Source organism: Hyperolius riggenbachi, chromosome 2 (assembly GCF_040937935.1).
Source record: "Hyperolius riggenbachi isolate aHypRig1 chromosome 2, aHypRig1.pri, whole genome shotgun sequence".
Lineage (NCBI taxonomy): Eukaryota > Metazoa > Chordata > Amphibia > Anura > Hyperoliidae > Hyperolius > Hyperolius riggenbachi.
In genome coordinates, this window is record NC_090647.1 from 127,209,479 (window position 1) to 127,236,085 (window position 26,607).

At 41.5% G+C, this 26,607-nt stretch overlaps 1 protein-coding gene across 1 annotated transcript; it reads left to right on the forward strand.

Moving 5' to 3' along the window:
* Nucleotides 1–9,316: 9,316 nt before the first annotated feature.
* LOC137545774 (chymotrypsin-like elastase family member 1) lies at nucleotides 9,317–22,424 on the forward strand. Its single transcript, XM_068267371.1, has 8 exons — nucleotides 9,317–9,395; nucleotides 10,866–10,957; nucleotides 13,470–13,570; nucleotides 16,707–16,832; nucleotides 18,394–18,530; nucleotides 20,685–20,830; nucleotides 21,643–21,792; nucleotides 22,301–22,424. The coding sequence occupies exons 1-8, from the start codon at nucleotides 9,356–9,358 to the stop codon at nucleotides 22,307–22,309; spliced, it is 801 nt and encodes a 266-aa protein (XP_068123472.1). The 5' UTR covers nucleotides 9,317–9,355; the 3' UTR covers nucleotides 22,310–22,424.
* Nucleotides 22,425–26,607: the final 4,183 nt, after the last annotated feature.

The following is a 26,607-nucleotide window of genomic DNA, read 5'->3' on the forward strand; positions in this document are numbered from 1 at the left end:
CGTGTGACGGGCCTCCCACGTCTCTCCAGCCACCCCCACCTTACCTAACCTGTGTCCGGTGATTACATGCATGCCACGGGTCATGGAGTATGGGAGCGCCCCAGCCGGACAGGTGAGTGGTGAGTGCGCTCTGCTGCTGCTGCAGGGGCCCTGGGGGACAGTATAGCTTGTAGGAGACCTGAAGTGCCTTTCCTCAGCTCTGTGGGAGTGGCGGTAGTGATGGCCCAAAGGATTTTTAATAGACCTCAAGCCGAAATCTATTGAAAATCCATTTGCAGTGTGTGGCAGTAATAAATCAAAACCATATCAGAGAGGGATATATCTGCTGGGCACGTCAGGCGCCAATCTGCCAGTGTATGGCAGGCTTAATGGCATTCGTTTTTTCTGTATCTTCATGATAACAGCTAATAAGACCCTCTATCAGCTTTGATCTCCTTTCAAATCCCATTGATGGATAATAAACTCACCTTTAAAGGCGTGTACACAAGCCATACCGCCGCAAACCAAGGGTCCATCAGACCCTCCCGCTGGGCGGACGTTCAGCTGACAGTAGCACGTGTGTATGCGCTGTCGGCATACTGATAAGGCAGAAACAGCCTTATCAGTATGCCCACAGCGCGTATACATGTGCTACAGTCGGGTGAACATCCGCCCAGCAGGAGGGTCTGACGGGCCCGTCTTTGCGGCGGTATGGCTTGTGTACGCACCTTAAGCATGTTCCCATTTACACTGCTGGTGCATGTCCCTCCTTTCTAAAACAAAGAATCTACCTGTCTTGGTGGTCAGTGTGCCCCTTGGGAAAAATTAATTTACTTAGAAAGATGGCCAAACAGGTCATGCACCCTCCACCTTCCTGGGGCTCCATATGGAATGCCAAAGCTACTATACTAATGTTTTCAACATAGACAGGTGCAGTTGTTGTTAGATTTAGGCATTGTTGTATTTATTTATTTATTGTATTTATAAAGCGCCAACATATTACGCAGCACTGAAAATTTGAAATTTAGTAACTTATGCAATTTGTATATGTCGGTAATTGAAGTTGGTAATACATGAATAAAGACAGATTTATTGGGCAGGGATTATTGGGCAAAGACCATGCAGACAGAACCAGTGATTATTAAAGGGAGGATCCCAGTACCACAAGGTCATAGTCATAACCACTAAGGAAAACATTTTGCAACATGAAAAATTCTAAGTATTCAAAATTAGGCTTTACCGATCATTTTAAATATGATATCAGTGGGTCCATCACTTGTCTATGGATGGAGAAAAGTAATTGCACAGTGAATAAAGGAGTGCCACCAAAAACGGGTCAGCAAAAAATGTCATACTCCACACATACACCACACACTATGCACCTCAGACTCTGAGCATTGATCCACAAACACAGCACTCACCCAGTGAGCGCACCAACCAATCACAGCACTCAGATGTACGGCCACACTCCTCCCCCTCACACATACACCACACACTATGCACCTCAGATACTGAACATTGACCCACAAACACAGCACCCACCCAGTGAGAGCACCAACCTCTCACAGCACTCAAATGTAAGGCCACACTCCACCCCTTCACACATACACCACACCCTATGCACCTCAGATACTGAGCATTGACCCACAAACACAGCACCCGTCCACTGAGAGCACCAACCACGCACAGCACTCAAATGTAAGGCCACACTCCACCCCCTCACACATACACCACACCCTCACACATACACCACACCCTATGCACCTCAGATACTGAGCATTGACCCACAAACACAGCACCCGCCCACTGAGAGCACCAACCACGCACAGCACTCAAATGTAAGGCCACACTCCACCCCCTCACACATACACCACACCCTCACACATACACCACACCCTATGCACCTCAGCTACTGAGCATAGACCCACAAACACAGCACCCGCCCACTGAGAGCACCAACCACGCACAGCACTCAAAAGTAAGGCCACACTTCCACCCCCTCACACATACACCACACACTATGCACCTCAGATACTGAGCATTGACCCACAAACACAGCACCCGCCCACTGAGAGCACCAACCACGCACAGCACTCAAATGTAAGGCCACACTTCCACCCCCTCACACATACACCACACACTATGCACCTCAGATACTGAGCATTGACCCACAAACACAGCACCCGCCCACTGAGAGCACCAACCACGCACAGCACTCAAATGTAAGGCCACACTTCCACCCCCTCACACATACACCACGCACTATGCACCTCAGATACTGAGCATTGACCCACAAACACAGCACCCGCCCACTGAGAGCACCAACCACGCACAGCACTCAAATGTAAGGCCACACTCCACCCCCTCACACATACACCACACACTATGCACCTCAGATACTGAGCATTGACCCGCAAACACAGCACCCACCCACCACCGAGAGCACCAACCACGCACAGCACTCAAATGTAAGGCCACACTCCACCCCCTCACACATACACCACACACTATGCACCTCAGATACTGAGCATTGACCCGCAAACACAGCACCCGCCCACTGAGAGCACCAACCACGCACAGCACTCAAATGTAAGGCCACACTCCACCCCCTCACACATACACCACAACCTATGCATCTCAGATACTGAGCATTGACCCACAAACACAGCACCCGCCCACTGAGAGCAGCAACCTCACAGCACTGAAACGTAAGACCACGTGCTCCTTCCACAAACACTTCTAAAAGTGACCGTGCCTACTATATAACATTATTGCGAGAGGGGTGACAGGCCTTGTCTTTAGTTCAGACTAATGCCTGCAAATTAGTTCAAGAAGTAATTAGAGAGACATATATATATCTTGTCTGACAGTTCCAAATAGTCACCTTCTAGAACAATAGTCTCTTCCTCTGAGACTTGTTTATTTTTATTAGCACTGCAGGAAAACAGAAATGCCTTCAAATTGTTCCTTTAAGGAAAATCCTGAAATGTTTAGACCTGCAGCATTTATACTTACCTGGGGCTTCCCTCAGCCCCATGCACACCGTTGGCTCCCTTGCCATCGTCCCGAACTGCTGCGTCCCGAAATAAGGCCAAGTAAATTGGCTAGTCACACATGATCAATTATTTCCAACATGTCTGATTTCTGATTGATTTTATGATCAATATTCCATAGAAGTGAACGAAAAATCAATTGGAAAATCGATCGGAAATCAGATCGGACATGTTGTAAATAATCAATCTGGCAGTAAATCTGGCAGAAAATCAGATCATGTGTACCAGGCATTAGATATTAAGTACATGTTCATTTTTTTATGGAGATTTAAATGAGTAACTGTGATGTTAAATTTTTATTGTCATATCATTTGAAGTACTATATTTGGCACAAACAAACAAACAAAAACACTGACATTGAAATGGCAGTTATAATCATTATTGTTATGTTATTGCCAAGAAGAAAAAAAGATCTGAAAATAAATAAATAAAAATAATGATGTAATAAGGACCTACTCCTATACTCAAATTATCAAATCTTACTTACAGAACATCCAACAAATCTTTCTTTTTGCCCAATTTCTACAGTCAATACCATTATACCTATATGTTATGTACAGATTTACAATTCTGTCTTAGAAAGTTTTTGCCACAAAAATATTTTACACATTACCCAATCCAAATACAACGTAAACCTTTGATCCCGTCCTGCACAAGAGGTCCATTCATTAGAACATTTTATTTTTCTAGTTACAGCTAATTTCAACAGTCCATCTAATCTCAAGGTAGTGAAAAACTAATAAAATAAAAAAAGTCTTTACAAATGAATGTAAACACCATTATTAAAGGTGCAGACAAGAGAGAAATGAAATTGTTACTCAAGATAGAGCAGATGAGGATTGTATCCAGGAACATAATCTTTTTGAATATTTTTGAAGACTCTGACCACTATCAAACCCTGACAACATTTTCATCTACACATCTATCTATAATGATGAATTATATCACATTTTATAGAAGGGTTTATACATATTCTCATTAAACCTTTAAGTCTTTAATTTTATTGTTATTAAAGGGAGATTAACCACTTCACCTATAACTTTATTACTACTTATCACAATGAAACAATCTACCGTATATCTTGTTTTTTTAGTCACCAATTAGGCTATCTTTGGGGGGTACTTTTTGCTAAGAACTATTTTATTCTTAATCTGTTTTAAGTGGAAAAAGAAGAAAACAATTTAAACAATTCATTATTTCTCAGTTGTCGGCCATTATAGTTCTAAAATAATACATGCTACTGTAATTAAAAACACACATTTTATGTGCCCATTTGTCCCAGTTATTGCAACATTTACAATTTTTCCATAGTACAATATATGGCGCCAATATTTTATTTGGCAATAAAGGTGCATTTTTTCAGGTTTGCGTCCATCCCTAATTACAAGCCCATAATTTATAAAGTAACAGTAATATTCCTGAACATTTAAGTGCAAGCACCCATACGAACAGCTCCATATTTGCTTTCTCCTTGGAAACCTGTACAGATAGTTATATGCCACCCTTAATCCCCTATTAACAAATGCTGTTTGCCAGGCAGCCAGCTAAGTTCTGAGTTCCTACTTGTTAATAAAAACATCAAAACTTTAAAACAATAATTAACAGACAACATTTTTGTACACTACTGAAGACAATTTCCCTATAAAAATAATTTATATTGCTAATAATTAATAATGTTTGCCCATGCTGCTACACATACACTAGCTGGCTCTAAACACAACCACCGAATGGGAGTGAAACCTTTAAGCAATTGTCAGGAACTTTCAACCAGAAGACAAGAAAGTCCCCAACCTGCACAGCTGCTGCCCAAACATACACGTAAACATGAAGACCTTTGGATTGGTAAAGCTGTTTTGCTTAAAAAAGAAGTTCGCTATAATCTCTATTCAGGACAATTTGATAACTTATCTTAGCTTAAAGTCGAAGAAACTTAATTTTCCTTCACTTGATCTTGTATTATTATTCTGTCAGTTATTTCCCAGTCAGTAATAGCAGCTGCTGACAAAGGAGTAGAGTAAATTTGGGCACCGCAATAGGTAACTATGTAAAAAGCCGATAATAGCGACTACAGCAGCACATTTGGGTGCTGGAGGTGCCAGATAAAATTAGCGGGTGTCTGCTATTTTTATTGGGCATCTCTGGACTGAAAAATAGCGATGGCGGAATACCGCTACTGTGTAGAGGAACTTTAAAGGGATGGTGGCGGGCTGCTGATAGACTTCAGCTGCTATATAGCTGCTGGCTTGCTGGCAGCAGTAGTGCACTAGAGTTTAGCTAAATTGTAGCCAAACTATGGGGTTTGAGGGGAGGGATAGTATTAGGCATAGATAGCAAGAGGATTAGTGTTAGGAGTAAGTGGGGGGTGGTTAGTGTTAGGAGTATGTGTGAGGTGGTTAGTGTTAAGAGTAGGTGGGGATGGTTAGTGTTAGGCATAGACAGGGAGGGTTTGTGTGAGAGTTAGGGTACAGAGGATGATAGTAGAATAATGGTAAAATGATATTTGAGTATAACAGATAATAAAATATCGGTAATATTACAGATATTCTACTATAACATATAGAAGAATATTGGTAAAATTACCAATATTCTACCACCTCTATTTCGTGCCCATTTTTACTCATGCCATTTGCAAATGTACGCTCTGCTGATAAAGAGCTAAATGCTTATCTTTTTTCTGTAGTAACTTTTATTATAGTAGATTAATGGTGCTGCTGGGCTGTCAGTATTCTCAATGCCAGCCTAATCAAATACTGGCATAGGCATCCTCTCCCCCTTCCAATAACACTATTCTTTCTTATATGTTCCCACCCCTATGAAAAAAAGAAATTAAAATTAAACCCAAAACAATAAGCAAAAAAAACAAAACAAATGTACTCGTTTTTTTTAGGAAGATCCTCCAAAGGGCCTTTTGCCTCTACTCTACAGTTATTTTTTGTTTTTTTGGTAGGAAGACCCTTTCAGGAACGTTCAATGTCTACTCTGAGACATGCCTAATGTTTATTTAGAAAAACTGTTCAAAAGGCTTTCTATCTCGGTTCTGACACCTGGCTTATTTTTTCGAGAAGTAGATTCCTCCAAGGGCTTACTGCTTCTAGTTTGAGAAAGAAACCTCCAAAGTCCTATTGTTTATAGTCGGAGACCTGCCCAGGTTTCAGAAAAATCCGTCCATGGCATGTAGTTGCTCTCCAGATTTTTTCCCTGGTAATTGCATGATGTTTAGATTTAGGACCTAAATGTTTTGCCTTGCATAGCCAAAGTGCCTTTAGGCCAAACAGGGTGGATGCTAAAAGTTTCATATAAAACTTCCAGTGCACAGTATCATGCCTAGAGGTATAAACTAAAACACTGATAAATTAGCATGATGATAATGAAGGGTACAAGACATGCTATCTGTTGATAGTGTGTTTATTTATTTGTTCTGAAACCCACCTGTTTAGATGATGAAACACATCAGGCTGTTTCGAAGGACCGGTCCACACAGGCGTTAAACAAAACCCAAGTGCTGTCCACTCAAATGAATGGACAGCGCTCGTTTGTTCTTGTTTTCGCAAATGCTGCACTCAATCTCGTTGTCCCTACATTTCCCATTTCTGTGTCCCCTAATGCAACCACCAAACAATGGGAAGCGCCGCTGACGGTTTCCAAATGCTTTTCTGCTTGCTAGCAGAAAAGCATTTAACAGCATCTAGATGAGATGCAGCCATTGTTGGTTCAGACAGCCACCTGAACCAGCCCTTAAACTGATAGAACTTCCACTAAATAATTACATACAGAAGATAAGTTATAGAACTGATTAGTAGTGTTTAAGCTTTGGATATTGTCCATATGCAGCAGCATACCTGGTGCAAGCATTCACAAACCCACACAGTAAAAGCCTAACAAGCTCATTATAGGGCCTACACTACACACCGGTTCTTATTTTTATTTTTTTTTAGTATTTTGGTGACTTCACATAACTGTTGAATCATGTAATTCCAGAATGTAACCTTAATAGACAGTGCGCACTGCAACTCAGAAGGTGGTGATGGAGCATGATGCACATTTACAGGCTTCTTCATATAGAACACATTTTTGAGAGGATTAACATGCAGCAGTTTTAAATATTCTTTGTTTTCATTTAAGTATAAAAGCAATACAAAACTTTATAAAAAGTGAAAACGTACTTATTAGACTTCTACATTATACATGTACTCTGAGTGAAAAGCAGTAGGCCATATTTTCGACAACCACTATTGTCTACAATAAGTTGTCCTTTACATTACATAATACAAATATTATTTCCTTATGGTCCACAACTCTTTCATTCCTTACCCCCTCTCAACTACGTGATCTCCAAATATGTGACCTCTACTAAGTAACCCACTCATATTAACCCCTTCAACCTCCCTTGGGCTCTTTATAATGCACTTCACCTTAAAGGGACTAAGAGCTCAGTTATAGTAAAAAAAATTATACATACTTGGGGCTTCCTCCAGCCCCATTCGCTCGGATTGCTCCCACGCCGCCGTCCTCCGATGTCTGCAGCGCCTGTACCGGGTCCCCGCACTTCCGTCAGTCGGCTCCAGGAGAAGTGCACTCAGTGCTGAAGCTGAGGGGATGGATGAAGATATAAGAAGGGGAGTTTCAGTCATGGTCAGGTGACAGACATCCATTAAGAGAGGAATATGGGGAAAGGATAGGGGAATATTAGTTTTATCAGTTGTGGTTAGAAGGAAATGGTGAGGTGGCAGGAAATAACTTTAAGCATAAGTTATGTTAAGGGGAGATGTTGAGTTTAGTCACCTCTAACCTCATTACTGTAGACTCCCTATAGTGGGGAGGGTAGGGTTAGGCATTGGGAAGGGGCATTTGTTAAAAATGGAAATTAGGGTTAGGCAATGAGAGGGTATGTTTTGCTAAAGCATGCCTGAAGCGGTCCAAATCCTTCTAAACAGCAACTATCTACATGTGACACGGTGCTCGTCCTCCAGAGACCCATTTATTCACTAAATTCAATTTACTCATTAGCATAGCAGAGCAATTTCCACTGTCCAAAGCCAGAGCAAAGGGGAGAGGTTAAAGTTAGGCGATGGAGTATCAAATGCTGAAACTGCAGATGAAACTTGCAGACTCAAAACACCACACTATTCCAAATCAAAATGTATGTTTTTTGAGACCCTTCTGTACTTTTGGGCACAGTCCAATTCACTTTTTCTCCTAAGTGTCACCTAGGAGATCATGTGCATCTTCTGTTTAAAATAACTTTTCAACACCACAATTGGAAAAGTACCAAAAAGTAGGTGAAAACATGCTGTCAGAAATATTCTGAGTATTTCCTTGCTTCCTTGTGGCTTAAAAGGGATTTTATTGATAAGATATGAAAATATCACCTAGGAGAAAACTTGGAGAAAAAGTGAACATTTAGGGCCCGATTCTATTCACTTTTTCTCCTAAGTTTTCTCCTAGGAGATAAATTTCATCTTCTTTTTAAAATAACCTTTCAGCACTTTGCAATTACAAATAGTACCAAAAAGTAGGTGAAAAGTACTGTTAAATTATTCTGAGTATTTTCTTGCTTGATGGGAGCTTAAGGGCCCGTTTCCACTAGAGCGAATCCGCATGCGTTGTCTGCATGCGGATTCGCATAACTAATACAAGTGGATGAGACTGTTTCCACTTGTCAGTTTTTTGGTGCGTTTTTCTGTGCAGGATTTTTCTGCACGGTAGGGCCTGCAGAATTCGCCTGTGTGTGGTATGCAGGCGATTCGCAGGCAATGTATTTAATAGGGGAAAACGCACATGCGTTTTTTGCCGCGATTTCGCGTGCGAAATCGCACTAAAACTAATGTACATTGAGGCAGGCAGTGACATGGTTAAAATCGCTGATAGCCTGCCTATGCGAAATCGCATGCGAAATCGCGGCAAAAATCGCATGCGGAATCGCATCCGCATGCGATTTTGTCAGCGGTGGAATCCCAGCGATTCGCACCGCACTAGTGGAAACGGGCCCTTCAAGGCATTTTATTGATAGGATGTGAAATATCACCTAGTAGAAAAAGTGAATAGAACCAGGCCCTTTGTGTACTCACATCACACTGTGCACTCGCCTTACTACTAACTTTAATAATTTGATTGTGAAAGGGTAACGACTAATGAACTTTGCTCTTTACTCGTCTAAATTTATCCAGTGAGTACTTTTAGCAGTAAATATTATTTTCCACTTGTAAAAAAACAAGTCTGTTATCGCCTGTCACATGTGGAATAATTCCCAGGTTGTGGGATCTGTCTATAAAAGGACGGTGCCAAGTTTCTCCTTTCCTTACATACGTCCCTGCCAGATCACAATGCTGAGGCTCCTAGTGCTCGCCGCCTTGGTCCTTTGTGGTAAGCGCCATTATCACTGCATTTAAAGCCATTAGGTGGGGGCTACAGTTTTATAAAGAACCTGGAAAGTTCAGGAAGCATATTGTTCATTGCATTAGATATATTGGCCCATATGCAATTCACTTTTTCTCTTGAGTTTTTGCCTAGGTGATATTTTCATTCCTTAGTCATCAAATGCTTTTTCAGCCACCAGCAAGCAAGAAATTACGCAAAATAATTTTGATAGCACCTTTTCACCAAGTTTTGGGTACTTTTTTCAATTGTGGAATGATGAAAAGTTATTTTAACCCTCCTGGCGGTTTGCAAAAAAATCGCCAGGGGGCAGCAAATCTTTTTTTTTTAATTTTTTTTTTTTTTTTCATGTAGCGAGACAAAGTCTCGCTACATGATAGCCGCTGCTCAGCGGCATCCCCCCAGCCCCTCCGATCGCCGCCGGCGATCGGAGATCCGGAGATCCCGTTGAAAGAACGGGATCTCCTGGAGGGCTTCCCCCGTCGCCATGGCGACGGGCGGGATGACGTCACCGACGTCATCGACGTCGTGACGTCAGAGGGGACTCCGATCTGCCCCATAGCGCTGCCTGGCACTGATTGGCCAGGCAGCGCACGGGGTCTGGGGGGGGGGGGGCGGCCGCGGCGAGAGGAATTGCGGCGGATCGGCGGGTAGCGGCGGCGATCGGGCACTGCACGCAGCTAGCAAAGTGCTAGCTGCGTGCAGCAAAAAAAAAATTATGCAAATCGGCCCAGCGGGGCCTGAGCGGTGCCTTCCGGCGGCATAGCCCGAACTCAGTTCGGGCTTACCGCCAGGAAGGTTAAAGGGAAGATAAAAATGATCTCCTAGGAGAAAACTCAGGAGAAAAAGTTTATTGCATATGGGCCATAATTTCCTATCCTTTCATTCAACTAAATGATCATATTATCACAATAGAAACTCACCCAAACCTTTTTTATGTACATTTAAAAAAGCCCTGTATAAGTAGACATGCCCCTGCGCACATCCCCAGGAAGGCTGTTTCTGGTCTCCTCTCCAGTCCTCCTCTTCTTAGATTCTAGATCCTTCTCCCCCTTAGCGAGAGCAGCAATGCAGTGTTTGGTGAGTGTCTCCATTTCTATTGTCCACTGCATTGCAATTTCCTATCACAGCAATGGTATGTGGTTAGCTGCTCTGTCAATCAAATCTGCCCCCTTACAATATCACCAAGTAGCGAAAGGAGTAAGACTGGGAACCATCTTAGAAAATGTAGCTGCAATATCTTACCTGTGAAGGGGATTGACACTTGCTGAGATAAGAAGACATTTTTTATATGTATGCTTGTTCCAGGAGTGAATCAAAGTCATTAGATGTAGAGATTTTGCACTAAAGAAAAACGTCTTCCTTTTTGAGGAGCTTATGATGGCAGCTTCCATAGCTTTCTAAAGCAAGTCACACTATACATTTTCAATTGTTTAGAGTCCACTTTTCTTCCCGTAGGACACGGTGCTGATGAAAATCTCAGATTTCTTGAAGACAATGCAAGAGTAGTAGGAGGTTCCGATTCTGTTCCAAATGCCTGGCCATGGCAGGTGAGTCTAAACCTTTACATTAGTGCCACATATCTGAGGCTTGTGAAGTATAACGTCTAAAGTATTTGGGCAATTTTTAGAATCATTAAAATGGCATGAAGCATAAATTGAATCACAAATCAATGCTAAGTGCCTTGTAACATTTATCCACAAATGTAAATTCAAAAAATTTCCATTCCTAGTGAAGACCGCTGTGCTTTTAACTACTTAAGGACCGCAGTGTTAAACCAGGTTAAAGACCAGGCCATTTTATAACAAATAGACCACTGCGGCTTTAAGGCCTCGCTGCAGGGCCGCACAACTCAGCAGACAAGTGATTCTCCCTCCCTTTTCTTCCTACCAACAGAGCTCTATGTTGGTGGGGTCTGATCGCCCCCCAGATGTTTTTTTTTTTTTACAAATACTTATGATATTATTTTGTAAATAAATATTATTATTTATTTTTTATATTCATTTTACTCCCGGAGCTCCACCATCAGAGCTGGGATGTGCGTGCCTCAGTGGGGATGCTCGTGCATCGGCGCACGCAATCCCCTGCAAACTCCGCCCCAAGGACCTTACGCCAATCGGCGTAAGGCGGTCCTGGGGCTTCTGCCGCGTCCACACCAATTGGCGTGGAGCAGTCTTGAAGTAGTTAAAAGGTGACAGCACTTTCTAAAAATAATTGAAAATATTATTTTGACACAAACATTTTTGTAATTGTTATTGAAATTGACCTTTCCAGCTGAGATTTGCTAGCAGTGGCGTAGCAATAGGGGGTGCAGAGGTAGCGACCACATCGGGGCCCTTGGGCCAGAGGGGCCCTGCCTCAACCACAGTGTTCACTCTTTATTGGTCCTGTGCTGATAATATTCACTCTATAGATCAGGGGTCTCAAACTCGCGGCCCGCGGGCCATTTGCGGCCCTCGGTACAATATTTTGTGGCCCTCGCCAGCAAAAGCTTCTTTATAGTTCGCTTCACTGCTCCCAAGTAATACGCCTCATCCCGCTGCTAAACGAGGGCTGCAGAGCCCCCAAATCGCCCGGGGGGCAATCCGTCGGCATTTCCTGGAAGGGGCAGAGCTTTCAGCTTTAGCTCTGCCCCTCCTGACGTCAATCGCCGCCTCTCTCCGCCCCTCTCTGAGAAAGAAGAGTGAGAGGGGCGGGCAGAGGCGACGATGCGCCGCGATTGTGAAATTCCTTATGCGGCCCAGCCTCATCCTGACTTTGCCTACTGCGGCCCCCCAGGTAAATTGAGTTTGAGACCCCTGCTATAGATGCTTTTAATAGTGGTAATCATTAACACACTGTTCCCCATCTCCGTCCTGCACCTCTGACACTGTGGTTGTGGTATACCGTATCAATTGTTATGTATATAGTGCTTGGGGGCCCCATGTAAAACTTGCACCGGGGCCCACAGCTTCTTAGCTACACCTCTGTTTGCTAGATATGCTGGATTGAACTTCTCTCCACGGAAACAGTCCCCTGGTCATTAAATTGCTAGTAGCATATATAGCATCTTGTTAGCAATTAAAATGATTATTATTATTCAGTATTTATATAGTGCTGACATCTTTTGCATGCTTTACTGTCATGTCACTAACTGCCCCTTAGAGAGGCTCACAATCAAATCTCTACCATAGTCATAATTTCATCATTGCCTGGCAAGCGGAAGGGGGTTTATGCCCCGTGCTTATTATTTCCTTGTTTTCTTTAAATTATTGTCGTTAAATCATCTTGCATAATTCAGCTAGTATGGCCTCAATTCACTAAGCAGTTTAGACTAGTCTACAGATGGTTTTTAGTTTACTGATGGGTTGGTGCAATGTTTTAGACCTGTTGATAGACCTGGTCTAACATTCAGTAATTACACAATTCACAAAGGCAAACAAGGAGTAACCACTCCCACTTTTTCTGACAGAGATTAGACCAGCTGATTCCTGTAGGTAAAGTCATTCTGTGAGGTATTTTAGATTTGAGGATGGAACCTTTTGAATTAATTATGCAGGAGTTTAATTGTTAAGAGAGCTCATCAAAGGAGAAGGATATTAGGCATAGCTACTTGTTTGTGAATTGTATATTTTGATCACTTCCCTGCTTTACCCACCTAAGTACCAAATGGTTTAGACCAGGTCTAAAATCAGGTCTAAAACATTTCGTAATAGTGAATTCCCCTCTGATGCAACTGACCAAACCATCAGTAGACTGAAAACCATCAGTAGACTAGTCTAAACTGCTTAGTGAATTGAGGCATGTCAGTTTTTGCAATTTATAGACATTCTACTCTAAAGGGATGATCTCATAGTTTTCTCTTGGTTAATCCCACTCCCGGACGCTGTAAGATTTGTCTTTATTGTATACTGATGGACTATTATATTATGTGATGGCTGTCTATGTATACTCCTTGGTGTTATTCAGTGTATTTTCCATCTTGTATCAATCAAGTCAACATGCTAAGTAAAAATTAATAACAATAATATCTTCATACAATATTGCATTCGATTTTGTAATGATTAATCATTCTCCGTTTAGATCTCTCTTCAGTATTTGTCTGGTGGCAACTGGTACCACACCTGTGGGGGTTCCTTGATCCGTGCCAACCGCGTCCTGACTGCCGCTCACTGTGTAGACAGGTAATAATGTATAGACAGCATTCACAGACAGATATTGTAGTCATTTAATAAGATCTTAAAGAGAAACTTTAACCAAGGATTGAACTTCATTCCAATCAGTAGCCGGTACCCCCTTTCCTATGGGAAAACCTTTTCTCAAACAGATCATCAGGGGGTCTGTAGGGCTGATATTGTTGTGAAACCACTCCCATTGTGTGATGTCATGACCAAGGGCCAGACAGTTTGCTGCCTGTATACCTCATTGCATTGTGGGAAATAACAGCTTTTTTCAAATAGACAAGCAAGAAATATCTCCCTCTGTGCATAGAACTCTCAGTAACAAACATTCTGTACAGATCACCTGACAGAACTAAAGATGTCACCACCAGTGATACATTTCAGAAACTAAATCAGAAAGAGGAAAGATTTTACAAGGGGCAAACACTGACTAAATAATCTATAAATGAATATTGTAAACAATAAGCAATTGTATTCATTATGTTATTTACACTACAGTTGTTCTCTAATTAAAGTTAAAAAAAAATCCTTAAAAAAAAAGGGTAAAGGTGGCCATACAATTTTTTAAATATCTGTTCAATTTAAGAATTGCAATCAATTTTTCTGACTGATTGTAACAAATTAAAAAATATGACCAATGTACCACACACCTATGTTCAATTTTTCTCCAATTATGATAAAAATGATTGGAAACTCTGAGAAAATTGCTATGGTGTGTTTATTAATAAACTTACAATCCAACACACACCATACAATCTTTAGAGAAATTGAACAGAAATATCTGGCATTCCGGATCGATTGAAATCGAAAAAAACGGGAATTCCGATCGGATTTTTCAGTCGAATGAAAAAAAAGCTTTCGATTTTTTCGATAGATACGATCGTTTTCATCGAATTGCTGTAAAATCGGATCATTTTATTGTATCGTGTGTGGCCACCTTTACACTGATCAGAAAGGGAATGATGAACAGATGTTTAGGAAATATTAGTAACCAGCTTCTACTAAAAACAGCAATTTAGAAGTAAAGCTGGCCATACACTATTCAATTATCACTCAGTTTTATTTTCAACCATCATTTGATCGATATCACAATCAATATTATAATCTATGTCACAATCGATTATTTTATGACTGATTAAAGACCAACATTACAGATCAATCTTTCAACTGATATTAGCCCTTAATGACACTCAGAAGACGTGATTTATGAATCATAATATAGATTCAAAATGTTTAAATTACTTCAATTTATGATCAACTAGATGTTTTGTCTGATTGAATGTCTAATTTGGCAAAGAAATTGTACAGTGCATGACTACCTTCATGTTTAAAAGTGTCACATGGATTTTTATGATTTGTACATAAAGTTTGACAGATCAAATGGAGCAAAGCCAACCTCAATATCCTCTGTTCATAAATAGCGTGCTGCAGTATGCAGTGAACACCATTTTAAGATTCATATTACTTTGTGTAAATTCAGTTATCAATTTGCAGGTGATGCAGGGCACCATGGATATGATAGAGCTCATTTATCTCAGCTTCTCATGTTTTCATAAAGTAAAAAAGAGCATATCTGTAAAATACAATATATATCTGAATGCTTTTTTTCTGAGGCCCAAAACACCTTCAACCTCAGCAGAGCTCATAAAAATGCCTGCGGTCCTTAGTGTAATAAAATGGCCCAGGGTACTGCAGGGCAATATCTCTTATGTCCAATGTTCATTACTTGTCTGGCCCAAGGTACTCCCAAAGTCCATAGGCAAATGCAGGGTGGATTACAGCTGCACAGAATCCCCCCTCAGACCAGGGCTGGTGTCCGGGGACAGGCACAAGTTGAGGCACCAGAATATCTGTAGGTATCCTGCATCTCACAGCACTGTCCCCTTTCTTTCCCTGCTACAGTTGACTTTGAATGGAGCAGCAGCATGTGTACAGAGCATGGAGCAGCAGTGTGTGTACAGAGCATGTTGCAGCTCTGGGGGACTTATCAGAGTCAGGTATGAGCACAACCCTGTGCTTCTGCTGTGTGAATGCTTCCCTTTCTCCTTCATTAGCAATGTTGGCTATCCTCATTATTATCTGTATCCAAACGGCTCCTGATCGATTCCGTTGTCGGTCGGACGAGAAATTGCATTATGTGTACCCAGTATGATGTCCTACCATATTATTATACTGTATTGTGAGTGGCTGAGGGAGATTTTTCAGTAATCCCTCCCCTTGAAAATCCTCGGTTTGCCCCTGAAATCCATTACACTCTAATACTCAGTACCACCTTTTTTTGGGTTTGACTCTATGTCCGCTTGCATGGTTACTATTGCCCATGAGTGTGACGTGTGGTTTCCCTGACCCTGACCAATAATGCAACACACTTGCCATTCACACAACCTGCAACCTGAAAGAGTATATATTTACCAGGAAATCTGAAGCGGAATTACCCAGATTCCTGATGGGCGCAAAGTCCTTTGTGCTTTGTTCATTGTGACAAATTCAATAAAAGCAAGCTGCCTTTAAACCTAGGTGGAGTTACGGATATTTCTTGCTGGTCTTCCTGACCAGTTATTAGGCTCAGAAGGTGCTTTGGGTCTAAAGCAGGTTTTCAGTAGAAAGCTGATATTTACGTACTTAAACAGTGGCAAGACATCTCATGGGCACTTTAAGGCCTCTTTCAGATGGAAGGCTGAACATCATAGTTTAGCATCTCATCTACTAGCTGCAACCACCATTCAGGTACAATTAAATTGCAGCCGAATGGCAGTGTGTGTTTCGCATTACAGAACAGCAAAAAAATCCCGTGGAGCGGCCTGGCACTTGCTAGCGATCGTTGTGGGCGGTAAAGAGGTGCCACGGGGGGTGGCTTTAAGCAACATGTTGCATATGAACATGTATAAATCTAGATGTGACTCCAATGGGGGGTGGCACCTCTTTACTGCCTGCACCGATCGCTAGCAAGTGCCAGGCAGCTGTATGGGATTAGTTGAAAACCCACTGTGTTCTTTTGGGTGAAGTTCAACAGTTTAATAGGATTCTGATAAGAACAGGGTATTTTCTTCCATGAAACATAAAGCTCAATTCATGCATGCTGAAAAGCTAACCTTGTTAACAGAAATACATAAAATATATCTCTCTATTGTGTTAACAGAGATCTCTCCTTCCGTGTTGTGCTTGGTGACCATGACATTACCGTGAGTGAAGGAACTGAACAGGCCATTGCAGTGTCAGCCATCAAGATTCATGAGAACTGGAACTCTAACAATGTAGCTGCTGGGTAAAGACACTGATTACATAATTTTGAAATAAATATTATCTTATCATTTAAATAGGGGGCTGTCTACGTTTCTCTGCTCTCCTCATGGTTTACAGTTGTGGGGTTTCTAGGCATCGAGTGTGCTTGGGGTGCTGCTGGTACGTCTCCATTTTTTGGGGGCATAAAAAAACCTAATTGTGGCGCTCCTGTTGAGATTCAAACTATTTTATGTGGGCTAACTCCTGCAGGGCATAGCAGTACAGTTAGTTTAGGCCTAGCGTACTCTGGCAAGCAAATGCAAAACTTGTCAATAAAATGCCCTTTAAACCACCTAAAAGTGAAAAAAGTGCTGGAAATAATTTTCACAGTAATTTTTCATCTACTTTTTCGTACTTTTTCAATTGCAAAGGGCTGAAAAGTTATTTTTTAAAGAAGATGAAAAATTATCTCCTAGGTGAAAACATTGGAGAAAAAGTGAATTGCATACAGGCCCTGGATTCCTAAACCTTACAGTGAGGAAAAAAAGTACTCAGCAGCCTCTCCTCCCAACCTCTCCTAAACCTGTTACTAGTAATATACCAGGAGCTAGTTCTGAAAACTACAGTGTATATTAACAATGGGGCAATGCATGGCTGGTGTTTTGTAAGATAACTGGAGTGCTCCTAGTGCCATGCCATGTTTTTAATGTTTATAAAAATGTATGTATTACTGTATATACTCGAGTATAAGTCTAGAAATTTAGGTCTGATTCACTTCATAAAAGTATAGGGGTTGACTTATACACGAGTCATGGGCAACACTAAGGACACTGAGTAATGTGTGTACAAATAGTAACATTCCCATTTGCAGCAATTTACCCAGTGTAAGTGATACTTTGAGGAAAGGAGATGCCAAGAAAACACAGGTCTGAAAGTCCTGGCTACAACAATTAACAAGGAAAGGGGCAGGAGGGTAATACTAGGCTGCATAAAAGGGAGTGAATAATTGCTGCACTTGGGGGCCTGGGGGAGTTACTGACTGCACTTAAGGAACAGGAGTGGTTAATGGCTGCAATACTGTATTCAGTGCAGTCATTAACCCCCCCGAGCCTAAAGTGAAGCCATTAACTTTGCCGGGTAGACTTATACTTGAGTCAATTAAAATTCCAGCTTAAGAGGGTTGAATATTGGAGTTGACTTATACACAAGGTCGACTTGTATTCGAGTATATACGGTAGTCTATAAGGGCTTTTAGTGTATTGGTTAGTAAAATAACTTAACCAGCTTTGAGGAAAATCCAATGTTTAGTCCATTATCTTTTAATCATACCCACAACTGACATCAACTGTGCTGCTGCTGTAGTACATTAACACATAGCCGGTTCTCTCATCAGGCAAGGTGAAACACTTGCATCAGGCGCAGAGATAACAGGGGCAGCATTTTTATTAGAGCCAAATTACTTATTAGCCATTATTACTTATAAGATAAACATTCAGCACAGTTAAGAACACAAGCTTACATATATGGTTCTTTGTACATTCACGTGCTTTTGTTTTATAACAATGTTAGCCACAGATGATTTTTTTGTGTGTGTTTTCTTCTAGCTTTGACGTTGCCGTCCTCCACCTGGCTAGCAGTGCCACTCTTAACAATGTTGTGCAACTGGCAGCTCTGCCTGCTGATGGTCATGTCCTGGCTCACAACTATGACTGCACCATTACTGGATGGGGAAGAACCGTCAGTGAGTGTTTCCTATAACATTTTCTGTAACAGATTCACATGAAAAATGATAAATGACCTAAGCAGAGATCTCGGAGTTGGAATATCCAGGTCCTGCTGTGCAGCACATGCAAGGCACACAGTAAGATCACTTCTGGTTTTATGTACTTCCTGATGGTCTTTGGGTGACTTTGGGTCCTTTAATCAAATACTGCTATGACAGTATTTAGACAATGAACTGACTGAACCTGCAGGGAAGGCAGAATCTGTAAGGGCACCAGGAGAGCATCCAACAGGAACAGGAGATTAGGACCTCACATGTACATGAAATGAAAACTAAAGGACATTTGAAGTTAGAGGGATATGGAGGCTGCCATATTTATTTCCTTTTAAACAATGCCAGTTGCCTGCCATCCTGTTGATCGTTCATTGGTAGTGTCTGAATTACACAACTAAAACAAACATGAAACTAATCTACTCAGATTTCAGGTAAACATCTGATCTGCTGCATGCTTGTTTATGGTCTATGGCTAAATGTATTAGAGGCAGAGGATCAACAGGACAGCCAGGCAATTTGCATTGTTTAAAAGGAAATAAAAATTGCAGCCTCCATATCGCTCTCACTTTAGGTGCGGTTTAACAGGCAGGCCTCCACCATTGCCAATATATTAGTAAACATAGCTCTAGAGCACATTTCTTACATTATACTATAAATGGAAAGGTCCCCGGCCATAGGAGAACATAGTGTAAAAGTGGCGGGGTACCAACCCAATAAATCGATGATTAATTTACAAAAAAACGTTTAAGTATGCAATACAGTGTATCCTTTATTATACAAATCAGTAAACACACTAAAACCTTCTTGTGCAATAAACAATTAGCATTAAGTCAAACATCATATTCACATGACGACACACTAATCAACAGTAGTCTAAAAAGAAAACAGGTTTTATGTAAAAAAGTGATACACATATAAGAGCCCTGAGACTGGATACTTCTCATGAATTTTATTTAGTTCTTTATCTTGTTTTTATTTGATCTAAAATCACTTTTTTATTTTGGCAAAAACTACTCAAGTCTTCTTTTTAGTGTTCTCTGCTACAGACTGTAAATGGCAGCAGCAAGTGACATTGTGCCGCCCACTGACTATATATATATACTGTGTATATATATATAACTATATATATATATATATATATATATATATATATATATATATAGATAGATAGATAGATAGATAGATAGATAGATAGATAGATAGATATACATTGCATAATTAGAGGTAGGAGGCGCCATCAAGAATTAGAAACAGATTAAAAGTGGAGGAGGGGTGGTTGCTTACCTCCTACAAGGAAACAAGCATATCATTTAAAAACCGTTTATGTTAATACACAGGACAATGCATTTCATGGGGCAAGCCTGCTTCTTCAGGTCATATAATAGTGTCAGAATGCAATGCAATGGTCACCAGAGAGCCTCCAAAAATGTTTGACCTTTGCATTGAATTCTGACACTATTATATGACCTAAAGAATACTGTCTTTTAGTTTTTTGTTCTTGTTGGTGCCCCCTACATCGAAGTAATGATACTCACCTTGCTGGTAGTTGGGGCGTTTATTGACCTTCCCTCTGGGAGAGTGACAACACCCAAGATGAGACCCAAGACTGGCGTGTGGAAACAACGTAATTAGTTTTCTTTCAGACTGCATTATTCTATTGCTCTAGTTCCTGGTGAACACTAATATACTAAAACACAAGTGCCTATTGGTGTCTCCTTTTTATGTGTTTCCATACCACCTCAGAGTAAACAAGCAGCTCGGGGTGACCCAAACCACTAGGAATGTATAGGGAGATAAAAGAGACCAAAAAGTCCTCCTACTAATAAGCAATTCTTGGTGAAATTTGCCTTCTTAAAACAGAAGGAAATTTGCAATAATTCAGCTATAAGTGAATATCGAATGTTCACTTACAGCTAAATTATTGCAAGTTTCCTTCTGTTTTAAGAAGGCAAATTTCACCAAACATACCACTTCAGGTATGGTTTAGATGTTAGACACATGTTGAAATTATCTCAGTTAACATACATTATATTTTAACTAACCTGTAATTTGTCAGGTTTGCTATTTTTGGTTGTAGTTGCATTCTTTAATTTTCATTTTTCCCACTTAACCACACAGCTGGTGGACCTCTGCCTGCAATCCTCCAACAGGCTCCTCTGCCCGTTGTCGCCCATTCAACTTGCTCTGGTTTATTGTACTGGGGCAGCACTGTGAAGACCACTATGGTGTGCGCTGGTGGCAATGGAGTCCAGGCTGGCTGCAATGTAAGTACCATCTTTATTCTGTTGCCATTTTTTACTATATGTTATTCATTCTTAAAAAGATAACACTATAGTCGGGTACTATGTTAACCATGGGGGGAAGCCTGAAGAAGATATTACAGTATATTTTCGTATATTGAAAGTTTACTTTTTTTTAAAGAGTAACTGTCAGGCTGCAGAAGCTAATTTAAACCTCTATTCTCCTGTGTTAAACAGTTTAGAAGGAAGCCCAAAAGCAATTAGTGAAGATAAAAATCTCAGTTACCTTTGATGTGTGCTTATCAGCAAGTCTGTTATTCTTAAGAAGACGCAAGCCGCATACCATACTGCAAAGCATTCTGGGGCTCTCCCCTCGGCTGCTAATGAGACGTTACAGCAGCTTGTAATCGCGTAGCACTGATAAATCTCGGGCAGAGTACACTGCAGGAGTCAGCTATTGTTCCTAGCCACATGGCTCATTAATATTCACTGCACAATGTGTTGTTCAAGTACAAGCTTATCTGTGATCAGGAAGCAGGCAGGACATGACGACACATTTGACAGAAAAACATGGAGCCTGCCATGAGCTGTCAGGAGCATCTATCTCTGCATATACTATATACAAATTCTGTGAAATCCAAACGTGGACAGTGAAATGCATATGTAATGTAAGTACAGCCAATCTTTAGCTACTGATATATGTGTTTATTTTCTCTGAGACCTTATACCTAACAGCTCCTCTTTAATGTAGCTTTTAAATGGTAACACTCCTATTATAGAGTTTCTGCTGCAAAAGAAGAATAAATCTTAGTAATCATTTTAAATTGGTTTAATAGGGTGATTCTGGTGGACCTCTGAACTGCCCAGTCAATGGTGTGTACCAGGTCCATGGTATTGCTAGCTTTGTGTCCTCTCTTGGATGCAATGCCGTCCGCAAGCCCACCGTGTTCACCAGAGTGTCCGCTTACCTTGGGTGGATCAACACCGTAAGTATAAGGCTACTGTTTTCTAGCTATCAGACATCTATACAGCATTATGCAAAGACAAGCTATGGAACAAGTACAATAAATACATTAAAGTCCTTTTCCGTGGGACACATCTTTAGAAATACTCTAAGGCCCCGTTCACATTACAAACGCGGACGGGAACGCACGCGGAACGCAACCCGTACGAACGCACACCATCCGCGTTTGTATGCGTTGCGTGGCTGATCCCATCACTGAAAAGTGAATGGGACAGCCATGCGTTTTGGCAAAAAATGCGTGCAGCATGCATTCCCGGACCGCACAGGTCCGGAACGCATACAGTGTGAACATCAGACATTGCACTCTATGCAATGTCTGATGTCGTGCGTGTCGGCCACCTGCACGCGTTTCCAAAACGCGGCTGGAAACGCGTGCAGTGTGAACGGGGCCTAAGTGATGATAATCTTGTTAGTTTTTGGTACATAAGTAGTTACAATTTTGGTAAATGTATTTTTTCTTTTTCTTATAGAACCTCTAAGTGGCGTAAAACAAGACAGCGGGAAATATTGCACATGACATTTTTGACCATCAGTTTATTCATACCATTGGAATTTGTTTCTGTAAAAATATGATTAAATATTTTCCTCACTGAAGTTGTTTAGCGTTGCTGTATTCTGTATAGACGATTGAGTCATTAAAAGTCAGTATAAAATAAGGTAATACTCATTAAATTACCATACAAACTTAAAATGATAAACTCACAGAAAACCTACAGTGATGTGTACATTTTTTTACCTCGTTCCTGATTTTTAGTATTTTTATGTATTTCACCAAACTAATTTACTATAATACAAAATACAACATAAGAAAATAAAAACTCTAAAAATCCTTCCACACTAACCCTGACAGACTATGTTAAGTTGCTGCTTAGCTGGGTCATATGTGGTTGTGACATTTCCCCTTAAATCTCTTTGGGCTCATATTCTGTGTGGTAATTTCACACACTATCTTCTGCAGTTTTGGAACACATCCATGGTCACACATCTTACACGGCCTTCCTGCGCCCATTTCTGAGATGGTCCAACTGCAAGTTCAACTGCTTGCTCATCTCTGTATTTACAGTGTTATTCAACATTACTAGTAGCTTCAGTGGTGTAGCTACAGAGCCATGGGCCCCAGAGCAAATTTGACACGGTCCCCCACCAGGACTGTATGTATAATAACTGCGTGATATAGTTCCCCAAAACTGGTTTTCCAAGGTCACCCACTGTTCAAGAGATGGAAGTGAAGGAAAAGGGATGTTTTGTTAATGATTACCACTGTTAAAAGTACATAAAGACATGGTCATGACCATCACCAATACGGTACCAACAAAAAGCTAACTCAGTGACTGGAGGAGGGCCTCAAGTGGGCCCCTCGGGTCCAGGGTCAATATTTTGGTCTTAACCTCTGCATCCCCTATTGCTATGTCACTATTTCTGGTAATTGGTTGAGGCATCATTATATCACTGATTAAAACGACATCATCCTACGGCTTCCCATCGGAACAGTGATTAAACCAATGTGAATCGTCCCTGAGAAGGATTCCCACTGGTGAGATCAAAAGACCAACAGTGAGTCCTGTCAGCAGATTCAAAGTTGCTTAACCTCCTTGCCGGTTATCCCGAGCTCAGCTCGGGGTAACCTGCCGCGGAGGATTCCTCAGGCCCTGCTGGGCCGATTTGCATAATTTTTTTTTGTTACACGCAGCTAGCACTTTGCTAGCTGCGTGTAACTTACGATCGCCGCCGCTCCGCGCCGATTCGCCGCAACCCGCCGCATCAGAGGGTGCCCCCCCAGACCCGTGCGCTGCCTGGCCAATCAGTGCCAGGCAGCGTCGAGGGGTGGTTCGGGACTCCCTCTGCCGTCACGACGTCGACGACGTTGATGACGTCATCGTGCCCATCGCCATGGCGACGGGGGAAGCCCTCATGAAAATCCCATTCAGAACGGGATTTCCGGATGGGTATATGCGCCGGCGGCGATCGGTGCATTCGGGGGGACGCCGCAGGGAGGGGGGAAGCATGTAGCTAGCGCTAGGCTAGCTACATGCTAAACAAAAAAGAATAATGCAAAAAAACACCCTCCCTGCCGTGCGCAGCAAATTTTTATAACGGCAGGAAGGTTAAGCTGAGGTTTTCTATTAGGGCCCGTTCACACTGCACGCGTTTCCAGCCGCGTTTTGGAAACGCGTGCAGGAGGCTGACACGCATGACATCAGACAGTGCATAGAGTGCACTGTCTGATGTTCACACTGCATGCATCCCGGTCCTGTGCGGTCCGGGAACGCATGCTGCACGCAGATTTTGACAAAACGTGTGGCTGTCCCATTCACTTTTCAGTGATGGGATCAGCCACGCAACGCACACAAACGCGGATGGCCATGCGTTCGAACGCGTTGCGGTCCGCACGCGTTCCGCACGCATGGCCATCCGCATTTGTGATCTGAACGGGCCCTTACTCTGCTATTATGGCTAAAAAAAGGATCTTAGAATTTGCTACCATTGTTTGCTTTTGGTTTATGCACTGACCAATGGGAATCTTCAACAGAAGAAATCCTTCTAGTCAATGACTCTGCAAGCACGATATAAGAAAAAAGAATATAAATAATCATACCTGAAATCCACAAAAACAAATAAATACAAAAAAGTGTGATGACCTTGGCCTGCTAAGATTTATAATCCCTTGTTCCCTATGCAGGCTGGTATTCCATAGGAAATATGAAGTCTAAAAGCTTGGAGTTCCATGCAATGTACAATACCAGTCCACAAGGTCCAAAACATACATTTTAAACCTGTGGTCCATGCCTGATGATCTGAGATGAGAGAATCCATTGACACTGTAATTGTCCACTCCTCTATTAGTAGGAATCATCCCCTTAGAACCAATTTAGATGTCTAGTAATGATCACTCCATGATTGAAGAAAAAAGGACAACTATTGGGATGCAGGCTAGACCATCCAAGTAGAAGGAAGTGTTTTGGCTAATTAAAGCTCAAGAGGAATGAAACTGACTAAAATATTTAAAAGGTCAGAGTTTAGGCATATAAAAAATATAAATGTTATTACAATGAATCTTATTACAAAGCTTGACACCCGTGTGTTTACCTGAAAACTAAAAACGCACTGTGTTGCAGGGGCGTAGCAATAGGGGTTGCAGAGGTTGCAACCTCATCGGCATGGCCGGGCCGAGGCATAGGCTGGAGAGGCTCCAGCCTCATGGCGCAGTGTAGGAGGGGGCGCACAATTCATTCAGCTGTCATTCCTAATTGTGTTTGAAGCAGAAATAAATAAGAAAAGGGGATACATGCCAGTGACTGCAAGCTAGATAACTAGATATTAAGGTGTTTGGGAGGTTGTGGGCCCTGTGGCCCTCTTAGTCTAATAGCAATCAGTGTGTGACGGCCGGGGTGGGAGGGATGGAGGGGCGCACTTTGGTGTCTCAGCCTTGGGTGCTGGAGGACCTTGTCCCTGCTCTGCTCATCGGGGCCCCAAAGGGCCCTCCCTCAACTACTGTATTAGCTCTCTATTGGTCCTGTGCTTATAATAATCACTTCTATAGCTGCTATGAATAGTGGTAATCATTAACAAACTGTTCCCCATCCCCTTCTTGCACCTCTGACACTGTAGTTGTCATTGGCAGGCTTTGGTGCGCCATATCAATTGTTATGTATAGAGTGCTTGGGGGGCCCAATGTAAAACTTGCATCGGGGCCCACAGCTCCTTAGCTACGCCACTGCTGTGTTGTGTCTGTGTTGAGTATGGCCATGGCCGCACTCAGGTGTGGAAGCCGGAAATTTGGGTGCATGAGGCAAGTGGACAAAAAGGGCACCGTTATTGACTCTCATGTTAAATATTGTTTGACAAGCATGGGTCCCCAATGGAAAATGTGGGTGCCCACTGCCCAGTGAATAATAACATTTACAAACATACTTACCATATGATAACATTTACAAACATACTTACCATAGTTATAGTTTACATCTACGTAAAGTTTAAAACTAAATCAATATTCTCTGGAAAATACAAATACACCTCACATAACTAAATATATGTATATAAATATATGTATATATATATATATATATATATATATATATATATATATATATATATATATATATATACATACATATATATATATATATATATATATATATATATATATATATATATATATATATATATATATATATATATATATATATATATATATATATATATATATATATATACACTGATTTTGTGTAACGGTTGGGTGTAGCAACTCAGATGTCTGATTATATGGTGATCTGCAGAAGCCTTAGATAGTTGGGAAATCTGGGTCTGTTGAGTGCTGACCAAGAGAGATAATCGGTCAACAGTCGTCACTAAGCCTTCCACGTGACTGACCAGTGTATCCATGATAAGTATGGACTGCTATTCTGTAACGGTTGGGTGTAGCAACTCAGATGTCTGATTATATGGTGATCTGCAGAATCACCAATAATGCAGATGCTATACCTGATTATGTGGTGATCTGCAGAATCACCAATAATACTAGTATAGCTAAAGGGTGCTAAGAGTGTAGTGCTTGGTGCAACCGTAACTATTAGTTTTGCAAGACCTTACCAGAGGGACTGACTGGTAAGGTACTATAATACACAGACTGTAACTGTAATTCGGCGAGACCTCACCAGAGGGGCTGGTGAGGTACTATTAGTACACAGAGAACAAGCCCCAGCAACTGGTGATGCTGATGGAATCTCCCGAGGAGCGGGTGATTCAGACTATACTGCAGTCTAGTGGACACCTGAGG